Genomic DNA, 18,091 nt, shown 5'->3' on the forward strand with positions numbered 1-18,091 from the left:
GATGTTTGCTTCTTGACACTTTTTCTTGGGTTGCATTACAGAAACCTCTGCCAAAGAAGGGCTGCTGCTTTGGTGTCAAAGGAAAACTGCCCCTTATAGAAATGTGAACATTCAGAACTTCCACACTAGGTAAGCAACCAGGATCTTCATATTCTCACTGGAATCCATGGGATATAGGGAGAACAATGTATACTTTCACTAATATTTTTCTCCTCCTGTCTAAGAGGCATTTTACCTATGAAGGAGAACTAAGTGCACAATGTCTGATGCCTTGGATCTCCCAGGGGAAAGTGATTGAGGTTTAGGATGCTGGTAAAACAGCATTGTATTATAAGTCAATAGTACACAGTGCCAGATGGTTTCTCAGAATTTTGAGGTGTAAAAATGTACCTTACTTTGACCCTCAGCTTTTGTTAGCAGAAGACAGGAGTGGCTCTTGCCTTTCAGTAGTGAAAGTCCACATACTCCCATATACAAGTTGCACCCTGATCCCTCTGCCCCAGCAGCAGTTCAAGAAAATAGAAAGACACTTAATCATTCAGTTTTGTTATGCTAGAATTCAAGAGAAGGAGGAAAATTAGTTTTGAAAAATTATAGGAAACTGGACAAAAGAAATTCAAGTATAATATGATTTTGTCATTTGCATCAGTCTTCTTTTTCATGCAGATCTTTTGTCATTGTGTATAAGTAGAAGAGTTGATTATATTTTCCCCTTTGGGTGGTGGACTATCCATGAATATAAACAGGTATGTGGGCAGCCATGGATAATCAGAGAAATAAAGGATAAAGATGAGCCACAAAGAAAAATCAGGGAGGTCTTCCTAGTGAGCAAATATTAGAGTGTCTACCAAATGTTAGGCACTGAGCCAGGCTTGACCATGCAGAGGTAAAAAGGAAGCCTTCCTTGTTCCTATGGCATCCTGTCTAGCAGGTGGCAATTGCTGTGAAGGACTGGGACCTTCTGCCAGTATAAACATCAGAGGTGCCAGAATTCTTTCTACTTACTTCTTGCTTTTCTTCCTCTGGTCCAAGTTTGAGCAACGGTATAGCCCCGATGCTTCCAACCAGGGTTTCCTTCTTCCCCTGACCCTTTGAGGAACTGAACTTCCACTTTCTGCTTTCCCTGAACCCGCTGTCACTGTCAGTAAGCTCAAAGCTTGGAGTAGTCGTAAGGAATTTGTAGTGCTGGTGACTATAGGGAAACCAAAATCCTTCCTGCTAATTGTGTTTCCGCCCCTCCATGCTCTTACCTTTTTTAAAAAAATTAACAAACTTATGAAGAAAGACAGAAGAGTATCTGGTAATAGTAGCTTTTCCAGTATACTAAGAACCCTTGGAAGAAAGTCTGTCCTGGACATTTCAGGGTAGATGTCCTTCTGTGTGTTTAAGAGGCAGACCCTCGGTAAGGGGCAAAAAAAGAAAAAAAAAGACTTGGAGAGGAGACAGTGGAGAAAATCTGGGACTGGAAGGGCATAACAGAGAACAGTAGTGATAGTAATAGAAGAACATCTTCCCTCCTGTAACTGCCGGTTTTTCCACCACAGAACCAGGCTTGGGCAGGAAACAGGGATGGGTCCCAGGTAGGGTGGGCCTGAGGCTCTAAGTGGAAAGAAAAGGAACAAGGGGATGGAAGTCCTCAGCAGGCCCAGGGGAGAAGGGTGCTAAAGGGGCCACAGAGTCTCTAAACTGGGGTAAGGAGGAAGGTACATGGGGCCTTTTGTACATTAAGTCAGACAGAAGCTAGTTAGGGACTACCCGTCCCAAATTTCAGGCAAACATCTGACCAACAGCAGAACCTTGCCACTGATTTATCTTGATTAATATGTACTCCTGTTCTTTTCAACGGTTGTGAAGCTGGAAGGACGGCCTTGGACTCTGTGCACTTATCCACAGACACCGACCTGACCTCATTGACTACTCAAAGCTTAATAAGGTCATTCTGGGTGGCCCAGCATGCAGCCTCTGACTCATTTGCCTCAGCATGCTTCCTGAGAATGCGCACATCAGCAATACCAAAAACACTGGGTTACTTCTGGAAAAAGTCACAGGGAAAGCTTATATTCTCCCAGCTAAGTTTTCATATAAAGAAAAATATGACTGGGTAGCTGGGAACTATTTATCTGTTGTAGTTAGGGCAAAGACAGGACCTAAAGCTACATCACTCTTTGTGTCAAAATTAAGACATGTTTGTTGATTTGTCTTGATTTAATATGAAAGCTCTGTGTAGTGTTTCTTAGAAATTTTACATTCCTGGATTATAAATGTGAAAAGTGAAGCATGTATTTTTCTAGGGGAAGAAAGGTTCAAATACTCCAAGCCTTTTAAAATCTCCCTTTATCTTTTCTGGGGCTTTTCAGTTGCAAACATATTTTCTGAGAACTGATTAACTTCTTTCTCACACGAGGGATACTTGCTATTAGTATAAGACATTAGTTGTAGCTTTAGAAAAGAAGTTGTGTTTTTTTTTTTCTACAGAAAATTCAATTTAGAAAGCTTTAGCTCTCCCTTAAGCTTAAGATTTAGCGTGTTTTAAGTCTCAAATTAGTGTTTGAATTCTTTCCTTAAAAGTAGTTTAAAAATGTAATGGAGAAGAGAAATAAGTATCCCCTCTGAATCTTGTGGTGGGTGATTTATTTTGCCCTAGAAATAATGACATTTAAAGATTTAAAGCTGAAAGCCTTACATGCCCCTGACAAACATTCTTCCTAGTGCTAGTTACGTCACATTTCTTTCCGGTTGCTGGTGTGCTTTAACAGGTTGCTCTACTGTATTTCTGTGCTTGAGCATGGAATCCCATCCTGCTGCATGTTGCCCCTCACCTTTGTGGCATGAATGGCTGTTAGAAGAATGTTTTTGCTTTCACTACCTTTTTAATTATCCCTTACAAACTACCTCTTTTCTGGCCTACAGGGTAATACATGAAGAATTTACTTAATTCTGAAGATGAATATTACAATACTGTAATATTACAAAAGAGAATTGAGCAACCAGAATTTCTTTGCTTTTCAATGTGTATATTTTCTTACGCCTTGAGTTAATTTGAAATGTTTCAGACATATAGACAAAGTACTTTTTCTTTCAGTTAATTTGATCTCATTTGCAAAATGAGGACATTGTACTGGGCAGATCCAGCATCATTAGCAGTTTATAATGGTCAGTTTTTATTACAAAAACTCAATGGACCTATGGTAATTCCATCCAAGATGATTGGGAAAATGATAATAGTAACAATAGCAGTTAACACTTATATAGTGCTTTACTAGACATTGTGTGTGTGTGTGTGTGTGTGTGTGTGTGTGTGTAGGCATGGATATATATACACATAAGATATATATCACAGACATATATACATATTCATTCAATCTTCACAATACGCAGTAACCTATAAAGTAGGTACCCTTATTATCCCAATTTTACAGATGAAGAAACTGAGACACAGAGAAGTTTAGTAATCTGCCAAGGTCACACAGCCAGTAACTGAGTCAGGAAATACTTAATTGCCCCATTTTATCCCTTTAAGGTTACGGTCTAAATGAGATAGCTTTCATAGTCTGAGATTTATTCATTACTCTGTGTTTTTAATGCCAGACTCTTTCCTCTTTCTTACATTTATCTCTTACTCAGCTATTTGGCTTTGCAAAGATTTGCATAAAATATGGAGCTAAGATTCGTTTAATAATATAGCTTTAGTGGCTTTCAATCAAATGATTATAGGCTTTGTTAAAACAACATTTAATTGAAAAAAAAATTTGCCTGAAATGATTGTTTACTCTGAGAGGCTAGGAAATTTATTTGGTTTCTTCATTTAGCATTGTGAATGTGTTTTTGAAGCTTGCACTGTCCAAGTGTTTCACAGTATTAAGATGATTGTGCTCATTGCATAACATTGCAGTTTTCTAAAATATTTTAATGGTTTTGTTGTTAAAATTCATTAAATTCACACACTGCTTTTCAGTTTTATTTTTCTGTCTTGTGTACCCCCATCCAATTTTAGACTCATAATGGTTAAATTCTTTAATAGATCAAAACAAGAAATGATGTCTTTTCATTTTTCAGTATTTCAGTTATATGCTTTCTGGTTAAATTTGTTTTGTTATGCATAAATATTTAACTAATTTCATAGTAAAAGATAAACATAATCTTATGAACAAAAATTTCTTCCCCATTTTCTCTTATAATTTTAAGATTATATCTCTTCTCATCTTTTAACATCATAGAAATATAATTTTTTCTCTTTATAATTATCTTGTAGCATTCTTTTGTAATCTAAAAATTTCACTTAATAGTATGTTGCTTCACTTCTCTATGCCTTAGCTTTCTTGTGTTTAAAATAAGGGTATTGGACTACATGACCTCCAAGATCCCCTTCCAGATCTGCAAAATATATTTTAGAGTGATTTAAATTTTTGTTGTTAATATGGTTGAAAATGAGCTCTGAAGTATGCAGGGTGTTCTTTCTTATCAATAAGAAAATATTTGACATTTTGTCTCCTATCCTCAAAGCATTTGTACTCTTAAATTTTTGCTCACATTTTATGAATTGGATTATGCATGGCTTGTGTGGTTTTTATATGATTTTTGATGTTTCTCTAAACCCTAAAAGTGAATGGGAAAAGATAAGAAGCAAAATTATTTAGACTATAATGATGTGGGTGGATGGAAGGGTCTCCTCCCAAAAAGATATATTAAAAATATTATTTACAAATACTGTTTAAATAAAAAAAAAAAAAACTGGTTATGTTGTTTTTCATGCAGGATGACCCAATAGGAAATATTAACCTGGCCATGGAAATTGCAGAGAAGCACCTTGATATTCCTAAAATGTTGGATGCTGAAGGTGAGATCAAAATTGTGTTTAATAATTTATATAAAAATCTCTGGACTCTAAGTGTTTACAGGAGGACTTTGTAAAACTGTACAGCAAGTTTCATCTGAAGTACTTAGGATTCCTAACAAGTTTCTGTCATTGGTCACATGAGCATTAGACAACTTCATGTGTAGCTTGTTCATAAATTATTTTTTTAAATCCTGCTCAGAAACAGGCCAACAAAACTATAGGGAAGGGGTTTAATAAAAACTACAACTTTCATTAAGAAACAATGCTTCCATGTATGATTTTCAAAGAAAGACTTCCTGTGTTTATTTTTTCAACAACATAATGTATTTTCCTTACCATATTCAGACAAGTTTAGCAAATAAATGCCTTTATGAAGTAGTTAAGACTCCACAAGGTAAAAATCCTTCCTTCCAACTAAAAGTTATAGAACTGACATACAGGATGTGGAGCATTTAGCCATCAGTGTACCATCCAAACTTTCACATTTCATTTTTAATTAGATTGGAAAGAACTTCCATATTTTTTTCAATTTGGCATCACTCATCCCCGTGATTAGTTTCAAATGCCTTTTGTGGCCTTTATATGTGATGAAAACATGTGAGTTTTACCTGTGGCACACCATTTAAAGCACGAATATGTCGAGACCATTCATTCATTTCATTTATTCATGATTCATTTTTCACTCAACAAACATTTATTGAGCACCTGCTATGAGCAAAGCCCTTTACTAGGTACTACAGGTGGTAATTAGATGTATGAGATAGGGTCCTGTCCTCAAGGAGCATATATTCTTATATTGCTGTGTGTGTTGTTGTTAATATTATTGTTCCCTAAAGGCTCATTGCTTTCTCTAATTAGTATTGTTGGGGAAAAGCAAGGAACTTGATTATAGTCGACTTCCCATTCTTCCTTATTTTTGGTGATCTTTCAATTAGGACTCTAATTTAGCCTGCTTATGAGTTTTGCCCTTTAATCAAAAAACTGTATTATTGGGTATTAACTTTCAAATCACTATTCAGAATTCTACTTACAGTTTTTCCAACTCTTAGGCAGAGGAAGTGAATAAAATGTGAAGAAGCAATCTAGAAAATTTCCTTTTCCTCTCTGTCCATCTATCCTCTCTAAGCTAAGTTTACATTGTTGTTGTTGTCTCTCCTTTGTCCTAGCTGTATGGTAAATAACTACTCAGAGTTTACCCACTTGAATTAATAGCCATGATACCAAAGAGAGGAGAAAATAGATGATATTTAGTGAATTCATTTCCAGTTCATTTAAGCCTCCCTAGTATCTTAAAATTGAGTTTCATATTCAGAATTTATTTACAATTATTATTAGGATCACCGTTATTATTATTTCTGGCATTGCTAACATTCTTCTCAGTTCTTAGGTTTTCCCTTAATCTCTGAATCCTGGCCTGGGCGTATATCCATTCTGTTTATCCTTCGCAGCTGGTGGAAAGGGATAACACTGTTTTCATTTCCTCCTCCATTGTGACACATCCCAGTCTCCCTTTATTTTGTTTCATCTTCCATTTTGAATGGTTCAGGAAAATGCTCACATGCTTTCTTATTATCTTAGTATAGTAATTTCTCTTAAGAAGCTGTTAGCAAAGGGTTAAGAACTTGACTGACTTGGGTGTGGAGCATGTTGTGTTATGAACCCCAAACAGATTCCCCCCCATAAGATACCCTCTGTATCTTTACTAGATGCATTTGGACTTACCATCACCACAGCATTATATGAAAAATTTCTTATTTCTGCTGTTTTTTAATTGTGATATCATGCCCAAATCTCCACCTCTCAGATTTCTAATCCCTTTGGCAGATCTTTGCTTTCCTGCCTGCTGCTGTTGACCTTACTTTCTCTCATTCATGTTGGTCTCTGAACCCTAAAAGGAGATTTCTAGTAGCTAATTCACCCACTCATCCATGAGCTGTTATTTGTAGTTGAACTCTTCCTTATCTTAACTATCTACCATGCTTTTAAAATGCTGTGAAAATTGTTTCCCTATTTTCCTCCACAAACCTTTTTTAGGTGAGTGCTAGGTTTAGATTTGTGGGTGCATCTGTTCTGTGTGTACTTGGAACAGGAATTTTGACGACCCCTGGGTCCTCAAAGTGTGCAGCAATAGAAAGTCCAGGGAATGTGCAGAGTGCGCATTCCCAGATGTAGTGTTCTCCCATATTCTAGAGGTCTTATTCCTGCCATGGATGTGACTCTCTTGCTAGTTTAGGGCTCTTCTGGGTTAGCCATGCCCTTCTCTTTGGCAATTCCTGACTTTTCAGGTATGCTTTCTTTGATTTGAGTAACATTTTAACAACAGTGGGAGCGTGGGGTGGAGAGTCTTACTTTGATTTCTCTGCCCCTCCCCTTGAGGCAGCACTTGGCAGAAGCAAAATCCTGATGTAATTAGAACATCCGAGCAGTAAACCTCCTTTTCTCCACACAGATTTAGTATACACTGCCAGACCTGATGAAAGAGCCATAATGACTTATGTTTCCTGTTACTATCATGCTTTTGCTGGTGCACAGAAGGTGAGGATGTAAAACATGAGTTACCTCTCACCCTTCACCTTCTGTGTCTTAATTTTTTCAATTGTTTTCTCTTTTTTGCTCTCCTCTGAGTAAGGAAACCTGTCTGGTTCTGAGAAGGCAGTCATTTGTCTTGTTTAGTCTAGTTTTTTTTTTTTTCAAAACGTACTATTTGTCCATGCAGTAGTAAGCTGTTCATGTTTGTTTTCCAGAAAATTTTCCATACTGTAACACAACTCCACATCTTTTCTAATGTCCTCTGAAAACCAAGTGACTAGGTTTCACTTGGGAATTACAAGGTATTTGTTTAACTTAATTCTGTCTATTGACTGAACCAAGCTTATGAACAAGGTTAAAAAGCAATACACCAAAAAATGGTGTTGTCAAGGTGGAGGTAGAAAGGATGTGCGTTCACATAATTCTGTTTTTTTCTCTTCCAATTGATTATTTCAACAGCTAATACAAATGGTAGCAAAAATCATAGTAAGTACAAGCTGTGTATACCCTTCTCTTTAGATGTTTTGTTACTACTGATTTCTGTAAATGGTGTGGTAAGTACATGAAGAAGGTTAAAAGATGTGCCCTTTCTAGTGAATTTCATCCTCACACAAGCCAGTGCAGTTTACAGAGCAGACAGCTAACAAATTATGAGGGTGGCAGTGGCATGGTGGCAGGAGAGATGGGGCAAGAGAGGTCTGCTGGTATTCTCAGCATTTTGCAGAGTGGCATACATTCCTCAGAGTGAAAGCAGCAGATGACGCAATATGGTCAAAAGACAAGAGCATGGGCTCTAGCAGTCACCAGGAAGCAGTTAATAGCTCTGATAGGCAGCAGGTGGGTTCCCATCTTAATGCACCGACTGTACTTTCCAAAACCCATCAAAGGGTGGGGAAGAAAACAAACCCTTAGGTTGACCATTAAAAATATGCTAGTTCAAATCATTTTGTTTGTGAACCATTTCAGTAACAGTCTTCCTGAGGTTCAGGATTGTGGGCCCATGAAACACCCAGAAATTTGATCAGTGTAAACCAATTTGATCTTCCCTTTGTTCACCCTGGTTTCTCCTCTTCATCTGTGTGTGTGTGTTTGTTTCCTGTGTTATTTTTCCCTCCCTTCAGACATTGTGAACACTCCTAAACCCGATGAAAGAGCTATCATGACATACGTTTCCTGCTTCTACCATGCTTTTGCGGGAGCGGAGCAGGTATTCAACACTCATCCATCTGGGTTGCTGTGCTGCTCTTCTGCATCGGTTTTAATTGTGTGTGTGTGTGTGTGTGTGTGTGTGTGTAATTGGGTATGTGTTTGTGTGCTTCCCATCTTACCTTGGAATCTTTCTAAGTGTTTTATAATGGCCTAATATGGCAAGTTTCAAACTCTGAATACGTTTTAAAAATAGCCTTAACAGATAGTTCCTCAAGTGTTTTTATCTCTTCCCTTCTTTAGTAAATTGTGGAAAACTTTTGTGCTTTAGAAAAAACTAGTGCCATGAAAATTGAGCCACATTCATTGAGTGGTCAAGGGAATATTTGACAAGGAGAATGAATGCCTTTTCAATGCCCTTGTTCTCCTCTGCCTAGAAATTGCCTTCATTGTTCAGTGATTTGTTCTAACATCTTTAAAGACTAATCTTATTTTAAAAGAAATAGTAAAAGGATTAACACTGTTAGACTCTCAAAAAAATGCACATTCCTCGAGACAGTCTGAGGGACATTGTAAGACAATATCCTTCAGCTTTCGGCATATTCACCTGTTCCTTTCTTGTCCCATTGCATATCTCTATTAGAGAATCCTGATAGACTGGGGTGGACCAATTATGTATTATTGCTGTGATCTTCTTAAGCGTAGCACCAGGATGAGATGATAACTGGAAATTCGCCCATAGTTAGGGCTTTAGAGGCAGGCTGTAGGCCCGGAAGCTGTGATAGTCACGTAGCTCTTAATTCCTCACATGATTGTGGTTCAAGGCCCATTGCCTTTCCTAGCCCAAGTTTTCATTCCACAAAACAAGGATAGAGAATTATTTATTATCTCAACAATTTCTTATGTAGAGTAAACAAAGTCTAAAGGCAAACTCAGCTCTGTGGAAGAAAAGGATATCATTTAGTAAGTTCTAAGTGTTCTTTTCAGCAGAATAGGTCTTCAGTGAACTCAAGTACAATGACATACGTATTCAGGACCCAGTGATTTTTGCTTTAAGTACACTAATGTTATTCAAAGAGTTTTCTACTCCATGGTCATGAGATTGATGGAGTATTCAGGTAGACAAGCAGGGATTAATGAGCCTGGTTTCCTTGACCCTTATATATTTCTGTTACTAACTTGCTTGATGTTTTTCAAAGCTTTTGTTTCAGACTAACGGTATCTCCCCATTATTCCCTTACGGTATATTCCGCCTGCCGTGTAAGTCTGTGTGAAAACTGTAAAAAAAAAAAAAAAAAGGTCTGAAATGATTCATAGTATTAAAAAGCCATACCCTCAGTCTTACTACACCCTAGCCTGGAATCTGCACCATTTTCAGCACGCCATCCTCCCTCATAATCTCGCATCCCCTGCCACATTCAGTGTTGTGTATGCATGTCCCTGTCAACAGAGCTGTCCTGTTTACCTATTGTGTTTTACAGGCCGAGACAGCGGCTAACAGGATATGTAAGGTTCTTGCTGTGAATCAAGAGAATGAAAGGCTGATGGAAGAATATGAGAGGCTAGCGAGTGAGGTAAAGGAAACTGGTGACCTGCAGTCCTATCCATACTCACCCAGAGGGTGAGGCATAGAGGGTGAAAACGGATTGTCACTGTTATTTCTTTTTCATTTCTCATCTCAGAGAGAATACAAGTAGGAAAATACACTTAATCTCAGAGGTTGTTTTATTTCATAGCAACTTAATTATTGGCACGAATGTAATCTCAATGGCCTTTCCGGCAATCCCAAAGCATGCAGGTAGTTTGCATGTTGTAAGATAGTAGACTATGATTCCATTCTCAGCTATGTATCTCCAGGGTCACACTGCCCTAGAGGGCACTGCATTACTTGTATTTTGTTTTTTGTTTTCTTTCTTGCCTTATTGGCTACTGACTTCAGTACAACACTCTCCATATTCAGAAGCCTTGCTCCACACAGTGACCCAGTGACAAAGGAACTTGCCTAGCCTATTGTAAGGATGTGGCTCAGCCTTGTGTGTGTATATAAATAAATATTTAGAGGGAAATCTGGGAAAGACAGAGCCCTCTGTCCAAGATATTTGAGCATGAGTTTCTATGGTGCCTTTCCACAGCTCTGCAGCTAGATTATTGGTTAGCATAGTACTTTTCATATTGCTCTTTTTTTTTTGTTCTTATTATAATATAAATAGCAATCAAGCAGTCTTGTCACTACCACCACACTATTTCCCTAATACAAGCTCTGGTCTGAATGAGGTGCACAGCCATATCCTGTCTAAATTGAACCGAAGCACAGGAACACATATTTGAGCCCAAATAATTTTTGCTCTGATATTTGGTCTGTACTGGGAAAAAGTATCAGGACACTGGGAATAAATCTAACCAAACTATGTTTTATATTAATCCAGTATATGATATTGAGTTTATATTTTCATATTACTACTATGGAAAAATTCAATTTGGCTGCATTGTTTTAATGCTAGTGATAAACTTCAGAGTTGAAGCATGGCAAGTACTGAAGGACAGACTGCCCTTAATAATTATATCCTTCCTTTTCTTATTTGGTTCTTTATTTATCCCCCTTAAACCCTTAAACTATGGGTACATCTCTATTTTAACTATTTTTAATCTAATCTGATGACATTTTCCAAGTGTAGGCATAACTGTAAATAAGTCGGTTTTCAACATGTCCTTTCTAAGGCCAAGAAGGTAATTCAAGAGATAGGCTGTCTGCTTCATCCTTACATTTTCACTTAAATCATGTGAGTTTTCTGCAAAACTAGATGTTAAAATATACTTTGGCGTTAAGTCAGTCTCTGGTTTACAAGATATTCATGTAGTAAGTAAATTCATTACTCTTGAGCTTATTTAATATACAAATACATTTTAAGTTAATCCCAACCCTCTGCTGATGTGATTACACTGCATTTCTAAACATGTTAGTTTTCTTCTAAATTTGAAAGCTCCATCCAGCATTTGTCTGCTATTGTCTGGTCCCTGAGTTTCCTGTTAATGTCACATTTTTGTAAAACATGACTTGTGCTGACTTCTAAGTTTTCTACCTGTGTATGGTATCGTTGGGTGATTACTAGTGGCCATGGGTGGATTGTAGATAGGCAGAATAAATGCCATGTCTGAAGACACTGAAGGTATTATTCATGCCACAGTGCATTGAGGTGCCTTTCCCCTCCTTTTAGTCAAAGGTATATACAATCACTCTTCTGTAATTTTAAGAACATTAGGTTAATCCATTCCAAGTTGTTAAAGTGTCTTTATTTTTTAATTGGAGGAAGTTTGTTGGGGGAGTTTTCAGCAATATCTTTGTGTTTGGGGAGCAGCTTTTGGAATGGATTCGTCGCACGATCCCCTGGCTAGAGAATCGTACCCCTGAGAAGACCATGCAAGCCATGCAGAAGAAGCTGGAGGACTTCCGGGATTACCGTCGGAAGCACAAGCCCCCCAAGGTGCAAGAGAAGTGCCAGTTGGAGATCAATTTCAACACCTTGCAGACCAAGCTGAGGATCAGCAACCGACCTGCCTTCATGCCTTCTGAGGGCAAGATGGTGTCGGTGAGTAGCTGAGGGAAGCCCTCTTTTATCCATAAATGCTTTGACCTGGGTCCCTTCTCTGATGTGCCACTGAGGTAGAAGCATTGTTTTCTTGAATCTTTTTCAACTACATGAATTAATTTTGGTCAGGCTACCACTTCCTTCTTGATTTCTTTTCTCCCTACCATAATCCAGTTCTTGATTACTAACTGTCATTGATATGGTGCCTCACAAAGAGCAGGCCTTTACTCAGTGCTAGATGAATGGCCCTCTTCCTCTCCTCCCCCTCCTCCATGACCTTGCTTCATTTTCCTCCACCAGATCTACCAGCATCTAAATCATGTATTCTCTATTCCCTGTGGTTACAACCTATCCCATTAGACTTTCTCAAGATCTTAGTCCTACATTTATCTCCCTCTGAACTGAATCATCCTCATAATCATACAAAAGTGCTCAGGAATCTGCCAAACAAAAATAAAAACCTCCTATGATTCAACATCTCCCTATAGCTATTGTCCTATTTCTCTGTAGCCCGTTCGCAGCAGAACAGTTTGAAAGAATCTTTATGGTACCAATTTCCAGCCCCTTACTTGTCACTTCTATTACTCTTCAACCTGCAGTAATCTGGCTTCTGTCTGCTCCTCCACTGAAAAAAGCTGTTCTTGTCAAAGTCAATAGCTTACATGTTAACTCTCCAGTAGTCACTGTTTATATTCCTGGATCTGTCAGTAACTATGACCCAGTTGACCATTGCCTCCTTCCTGAAATTCTTTCCACTCTTGACACTCCTGGCTTTCTACCTCACCAGTAAGTGCTTCTCAGTCTCTCTGGAAGACTTGGTCTCCTCTAACCCAGTCTCTAGATGTTTCAGGCTCCAGGTTTGGTCCGAAACACTCTTCTCTTGTCTTTACTGTATCCAGGTAATCTCATCCAATCCCATGGCTTTATGTTGATGACTACCAGATTTACATCTCTAGCTCTGACTTCTCTCAGTTCCAAACTCATGTATCTATTTGCATGTCTCAAGGGCATTTCAAACCTTACATATCCAAAGTAGTCCTCCCACAGTTTTCTCTCTCTTAACAAATGACATCACCGTCCTCTAAGTTGCTGAAGCCCCAAGTGTCATCCTTGATTCTTCCCTTTCTGTCACTTTCTTGCATCCAATTCCTCAGCAAGTCCCACTAGCTCTGTTTCCAGGTTATATCTTTAATCTGTGTCCTTCTCTCTACCTCCACTTCCATTGCACTATTCTTAGCCACCATTCAATATTTCTACTTGGACCTTGCAATAATCTCTTAATTAGTTCTCTTTTTTCTTTTGTCTCTGAAAATTCATTCTCCACACAGCAGCCACAGTGATCTTTTTAAATTGTGAGATCATGTCGCCTTCCTTTTCAGAACTCTTCAGTGACTTCCCAACTATTTAGATTAAAATACAAATTCATCATCCTGGCTCATAAGGCCGGAATATGATCTCACCCCTGACTCTCCCTCTCCCCCCACCTCACTGATCTTATCTCCTACCACTCTGCCCCTCACTCACCACACTGAAGCTATACCAGCCTTCGTTTGGTTCTTCCTACACCCCAAGCTAATCCTGTCCTCTGGCCCTTGAACTTGTTCTCTTGGCCTGGAGCCCTCATTCCCCGGTCCTTCACACTATAGGCTTTTTGTCTCATTGATGTCTCTGTTCAGATGCCACCTCCTTAGAGGAGTGTTTTCTAAGTAATCCGTCTGAAGGAGCCACCTCACACCAGGCTCTCAATGTCACTTGGCCTTGTTTTGGTTTTCCTTAGTAGCATTTATAACTATCTGAAATTAGCTTGTTTAGTGAATTACTTATTTATTGTCTCTCTCCTCCCACAATCATGAAAGCTACATGGGGGACTTTATAGGTATTACTTACGCTTACAAGTTTGTCACTGCCACACTCATGTCTGGCACATGCTGGATGCTCAATAAATAGTTGTGGGTGGGTGGGTGAATGGATGGCGGGATGGATGATCTCCATCCTGAGTAAAAATTGTTTGAATTGAGTCACTTTGCAGCTTTTGCGTCTTCTAGCCAGAAAATTAAAATCTTATAAGTCTTTGTCCAAATCTGGAGAAGTGCCAGGTATTTATTAGCTGAAGATAACAACTATATTGGTTTTTAAATCCCCCAGGCATAATTAAGACATTTGGAAACCAAAATAGTTTAATGGTTATTTGGAGAGGTGAGGGCAAAAAAAAAAAAAAAAGACAAGAAAAGAAAAAGGAAAATACCATGAAACACGTAGCATTTATAAAATGAAGCCCAAGAGGCCAGAGTGTAAATGAATGTCCTTTCCCTTTGTCCTCAAATCTTCCAGGATATTGCTGGTGCTTGGCAGAGGCTGGAACAGGCAGAGAAGGGTTATGAGGAATGGTTGCTCAATGAGATACGGAGACTGGAACGCTTGGAACATCTGGCTGAGAAATTTAGGCAGAAGGCTTCAACACATGAAACGTGGGCTTATGGTAAGTAGACTATACTCCGATTTGGGTTTTAAAAATTAGAGTTGAGCTTTAAACAGAAGCCACAATGTGTAATTACTAACTCTATCTCTAACTTCTTGAACCCTGTGGGCAGGTGTCCTCACCTTTTTCTGCTTTGTTCCCTTAGTACTAAATTTCTTCAACAGGTAAAGACATGAAAATTTATTTTCTAGTTGAGCAGATGATACATCTCTGCACAAAATGGTACCGGAGAAGTACTCTTCCCACCCTTACTACATGAGGCCTGGCCGCCTTCCTTCTTTCCCCACTTTTTTCTACTTGATGCAACAAGTATCTTTCTATTCCTAAAGTGTAGGTCTGGCCCTGGCACACACACAAGCTTCTGACAATTGAACAGTTATTAAATTCCACAAAGCAATATAATTTCCCACTTAGAAAATCTACTTGGAAAGGAGGATGCAAGGTATTTTTTTATAGTCTAACTTTCTTTATTTCACTTAGATTCCTCTGTTTCTTTCAGGCCTTGCAAACATACCTGTTTCCATAGCTGTGATAATTTGTTCATAATGTGTTTTGGTTATCTGCTGGACTAAATAGTAATGACCTCCTTGCTGATGTAGAAAAACAAATCCTTTTCCTCATCACATAATTATCTATTTTAAGGAAAAGTCAGGGAGCTTTCCCCTCATTCTTTGGTTGCTTTTTGCTTTATTTTTGTTCAATTGTTTATATTACATAGAAAGGTAGTTAAGATATCACACCCTGGAGCCAGATAAGGTGCTGACAGCTCTGACACCTACCAGCTATGTGCCTTGGACAAGTTCTTAACCTCTGTGTGCCTCAGTGTCCTCTAAGATGGGGATAACAGTAATAATACCCACCTCGTAGGGTTTTTATGAAGATTTAATGAGTTCATATTTACAAAGTATTTAACTCAGTATCTGGCACATAGTTAGTGCTATGTTTTGAGTGTTAAATCTATGAACATTTGCTTTCCATTTCTAGCTTTATAGAATTAAATACTTAAAGACCATCAGCCAGGGATTAAATTAAATACTTAAAGGCCATCAGCCAGGGATTAAATTTGGGTCCAGTTATGATGACCAAAGCAGTCTCTGGATTTGTTAAATATTTATGGGGAAATAGGTGGAGGTCCAGAGAGGAAAAATCTCTAATAAAAAAAAAATGGAATGTGCATTTATCTTCTGAAAGTATAGAATTCAAACAAAAAGAATTGGGGTAGGGGTGGAACCAGTGGGTAGGCAAATGGGATACAAATGGTTTGTCAAACCATCCCAGGTAGCTTTTGTGAGCTAATAATTACTAACTTAACTGAGCATCACACTGGAAAATCAGATACTTGTTTCTCAAAATTATGAATAATACAAATTCGTTTTTAGTGCATACTCAGCATGCTCCCCCTGCCTTTCTTTATCATAGACATGAGCTTTCAGGACCTAAATGGAGCTGGTACATGTTAGTGGGTGTAACAGCCTGAATTCCAGTTGAAATACTTGCCTGCCTCTTCAATACTGTCACTCCGCCCACCCCCCTTCTCTGGGTTCTTTGGAATTTTAATGATCATCAAGAACTTTGCTGATATGGAGAAGCTGATGTGTGAAATCAGAGTATTAATAATCACTGGCTACAACCTTTTCAGGCAAAGAACAGATCCTGCTGCAGAAGGATTATGAGTCCGCATCTCTGACTGAAGTCCGGGCTTTGTTGCGGAAACACGAGGCATTTGAGAGCGACCTGGCAGCTCACCAGGACCGGGTGGAACAGATTGCAGCCATCGCTCAGGAGCTGAAGTATGTTCTATTTCCAGCCCTGCAGCTGCTGACATTTAGCTGATACACTCTTTCCAGTGAACCCCATCAGGTCAGGTCGTAGGTACAATGTAAGGATTCCACAGATAGCTTCCTGAGAGTGTTATCTGGGAGGGACTAGAGAGGCCTGTCTTTCTTTTCTTGCCCTCACCTTAGAGAGAACCAAACTGGGGGACTCCATGCCACAACTTTTCTTGTGTTTTGTTTTGTTTTTTTTAACAAATAGACTGACTTCAGCTTAAAAACTGAAGTTATTTTATGGTAGGAATTAGAACTAGCATGATGAGTCTTATACATTGTTGAGTCTAGGGTGGTTTTAAACTAAGTGGAAGTTATAAGACCCCAGCTCTGTTGTATGGGAGAGACCTCCATGCAGCATTTTGCAAGCTTTTTCAAAATAAAAAGTTTCACCTCCTACTCCTTTCCCTCCCTCATTGCAATCACTGGTATATCTGAAAAATTTTTAGAAACTTTCACATGATGGTAACTTTTAAAAATAGGTAATAAAAATTTATTTTAATACATTATATTTTGAAACTCCCATGTTCCTCACTTTGGATTAGAGCAGACCCCTTAATTAACAGATATGGGCTCTTTTAAATATATCCAATTTTTTAGCCTAACCAAAAAAAAAAAAAACTCTTAATAATTTGTGGTCTTCATATGTATCTGATTTGTATCTATATTCGTGGCCTTTGTGTTGTCTTATTTCTCATGGTTCTTGAATGTTGCTCATTAACAGCTATTTGCAAATAAAAAAAAGGGATGAAAAGAAACTCAAGCTATTTAATCACTCTATAATAGTTCCCACAAGGAATTTGGAATGGTTTTAAGTATTGCCCATAAAATTTAAGTAATAATTTTATATTATTATTATTTCTGGTATCCCCAGTGCCTCTATCTCCATGTAGTCAAGAGATGACCCATATACAGAATTTAAATCTGTGCTTATCTTGCTACTGCTAATTAATGGCGCTTTCCTTTTGACCTTTCCTAAAATAATGAATTGAAGTTTTTGTGCAGTTCCCAAAGTGCATTAAAAAAACTAATTATGCACGGCTCAAAACCTTGAATTTAGGGCTGTGCAAACTACTGGTCTGTTTTTGTTGTTTTTGTTTTTTGGTTGAAACCCTAGGCACATGTATCTTAGTTGATCTCAGGCCAGTGAAGAGCATAGCTATTTAGAAAGCTGCTGTTGGCTCTGGGAACTGGACAAGCTTTAATTAGATGACAGGACCTTCTTACCCACTGAAAATATATCAGATAACACCATATTCAGTGATGGAAACAATAAAATTCAATAAGGACAAGCTTAATATTATTTTAAAAAAACAAAAGCAACAAACTACTTTTGCCTTAAATTTAAGGTTGAAAGAAGAAATAATTTAAGCTTCAGAGAAGTGGATTTGGTAGGCTAGGAGGGAACTTCCTGAAAGCTGTCTTATCTTGGATTATTTTTTAAGAAGTCTCCTGAAGATGTCCTTAAACCTCCTAACAGATGAAAATGTATCCATTTGCATTGTTTTATACTAGAATATTTGAAACTTACTGAGTCCCCTTTTGAATTATAACTAAAAGGGTGATTGGATTTTGTACAGGATTCAAACTTTTCTTCGAGATACTTAGATTAACCTTCGATTCAAGCTTTAATGTTACCTTTGAATTATTTCGCCTCACAAAGGATATATAGACACTTCTGGGGAGG

General features: G+C 38.2%; 1 protein-coding gene across 4 annotated transcripts in view; it reads left to right on the forward strand.

Annotated features, from left to right (window-relative positions):
- ACTN2 (actinin alpha 2) overlaps positions 1 to 18,091 on the forward strand; it is a 74,232-nt gene that overhangs the window by 36,803 nt on the left and 19,338 nt on the right. The window contains exons 5-12 of one of the 4 annotated variants that reach the window (XM_037821772.1): positions 42 to 129; positions 1,855 to 1,933; positions 4,756 to 4,837; positions 8,488 to 8,573; positions 9,994 to 10,086; positions 11,869 to 12,099; positions 14,431 to 14,578; positions 16,218 to 16,368. In XM_037821772.1, coding sequence (XP_037677700.1) covers positions 42 to 129; positions 1,855 to 1,933; positions 4,756 to 4,837; positions 8,488 to 8,573; positions 9,994 to 10,086; positions 11,869 to 12,099; positions 14,431 to 14,578; positions 16,218 to 16,368 — 958 coding nt within the window. Of the gene's footprint in view, positions 1 to 41; positions 130 to 1,854; positions 1,934 to 4,755; positions 4,838 to 7,286; positions 7,373 to 8,487; positions 8,574 to 9,993; positions 10,087 to 11,868; positions 12,100 to 14,430; positions 14,579 to 16,217; positions 16,369 to 18,091 lie in introns of those variants that run through there. The other 3 variants (XM_037821766.1, XM_037821777.1, XM_037821785.1) reach the window with 3 other exon arrangements.

This window comes from Choloepus didactylus, chromosome 2 (assembly GCF_015220235.1).
Source record: "Choloepus didactylus isolate mChoDid1 chromosome 2, mChoDid1.pri, whole genome shotgun sequence".
Taxonomy (NCBI): Eukaryota; Metazoa; Chordata; class Mammalia; order Pilosa; family Megalonychidae; genus Choloepus; species Choloepus didactylus.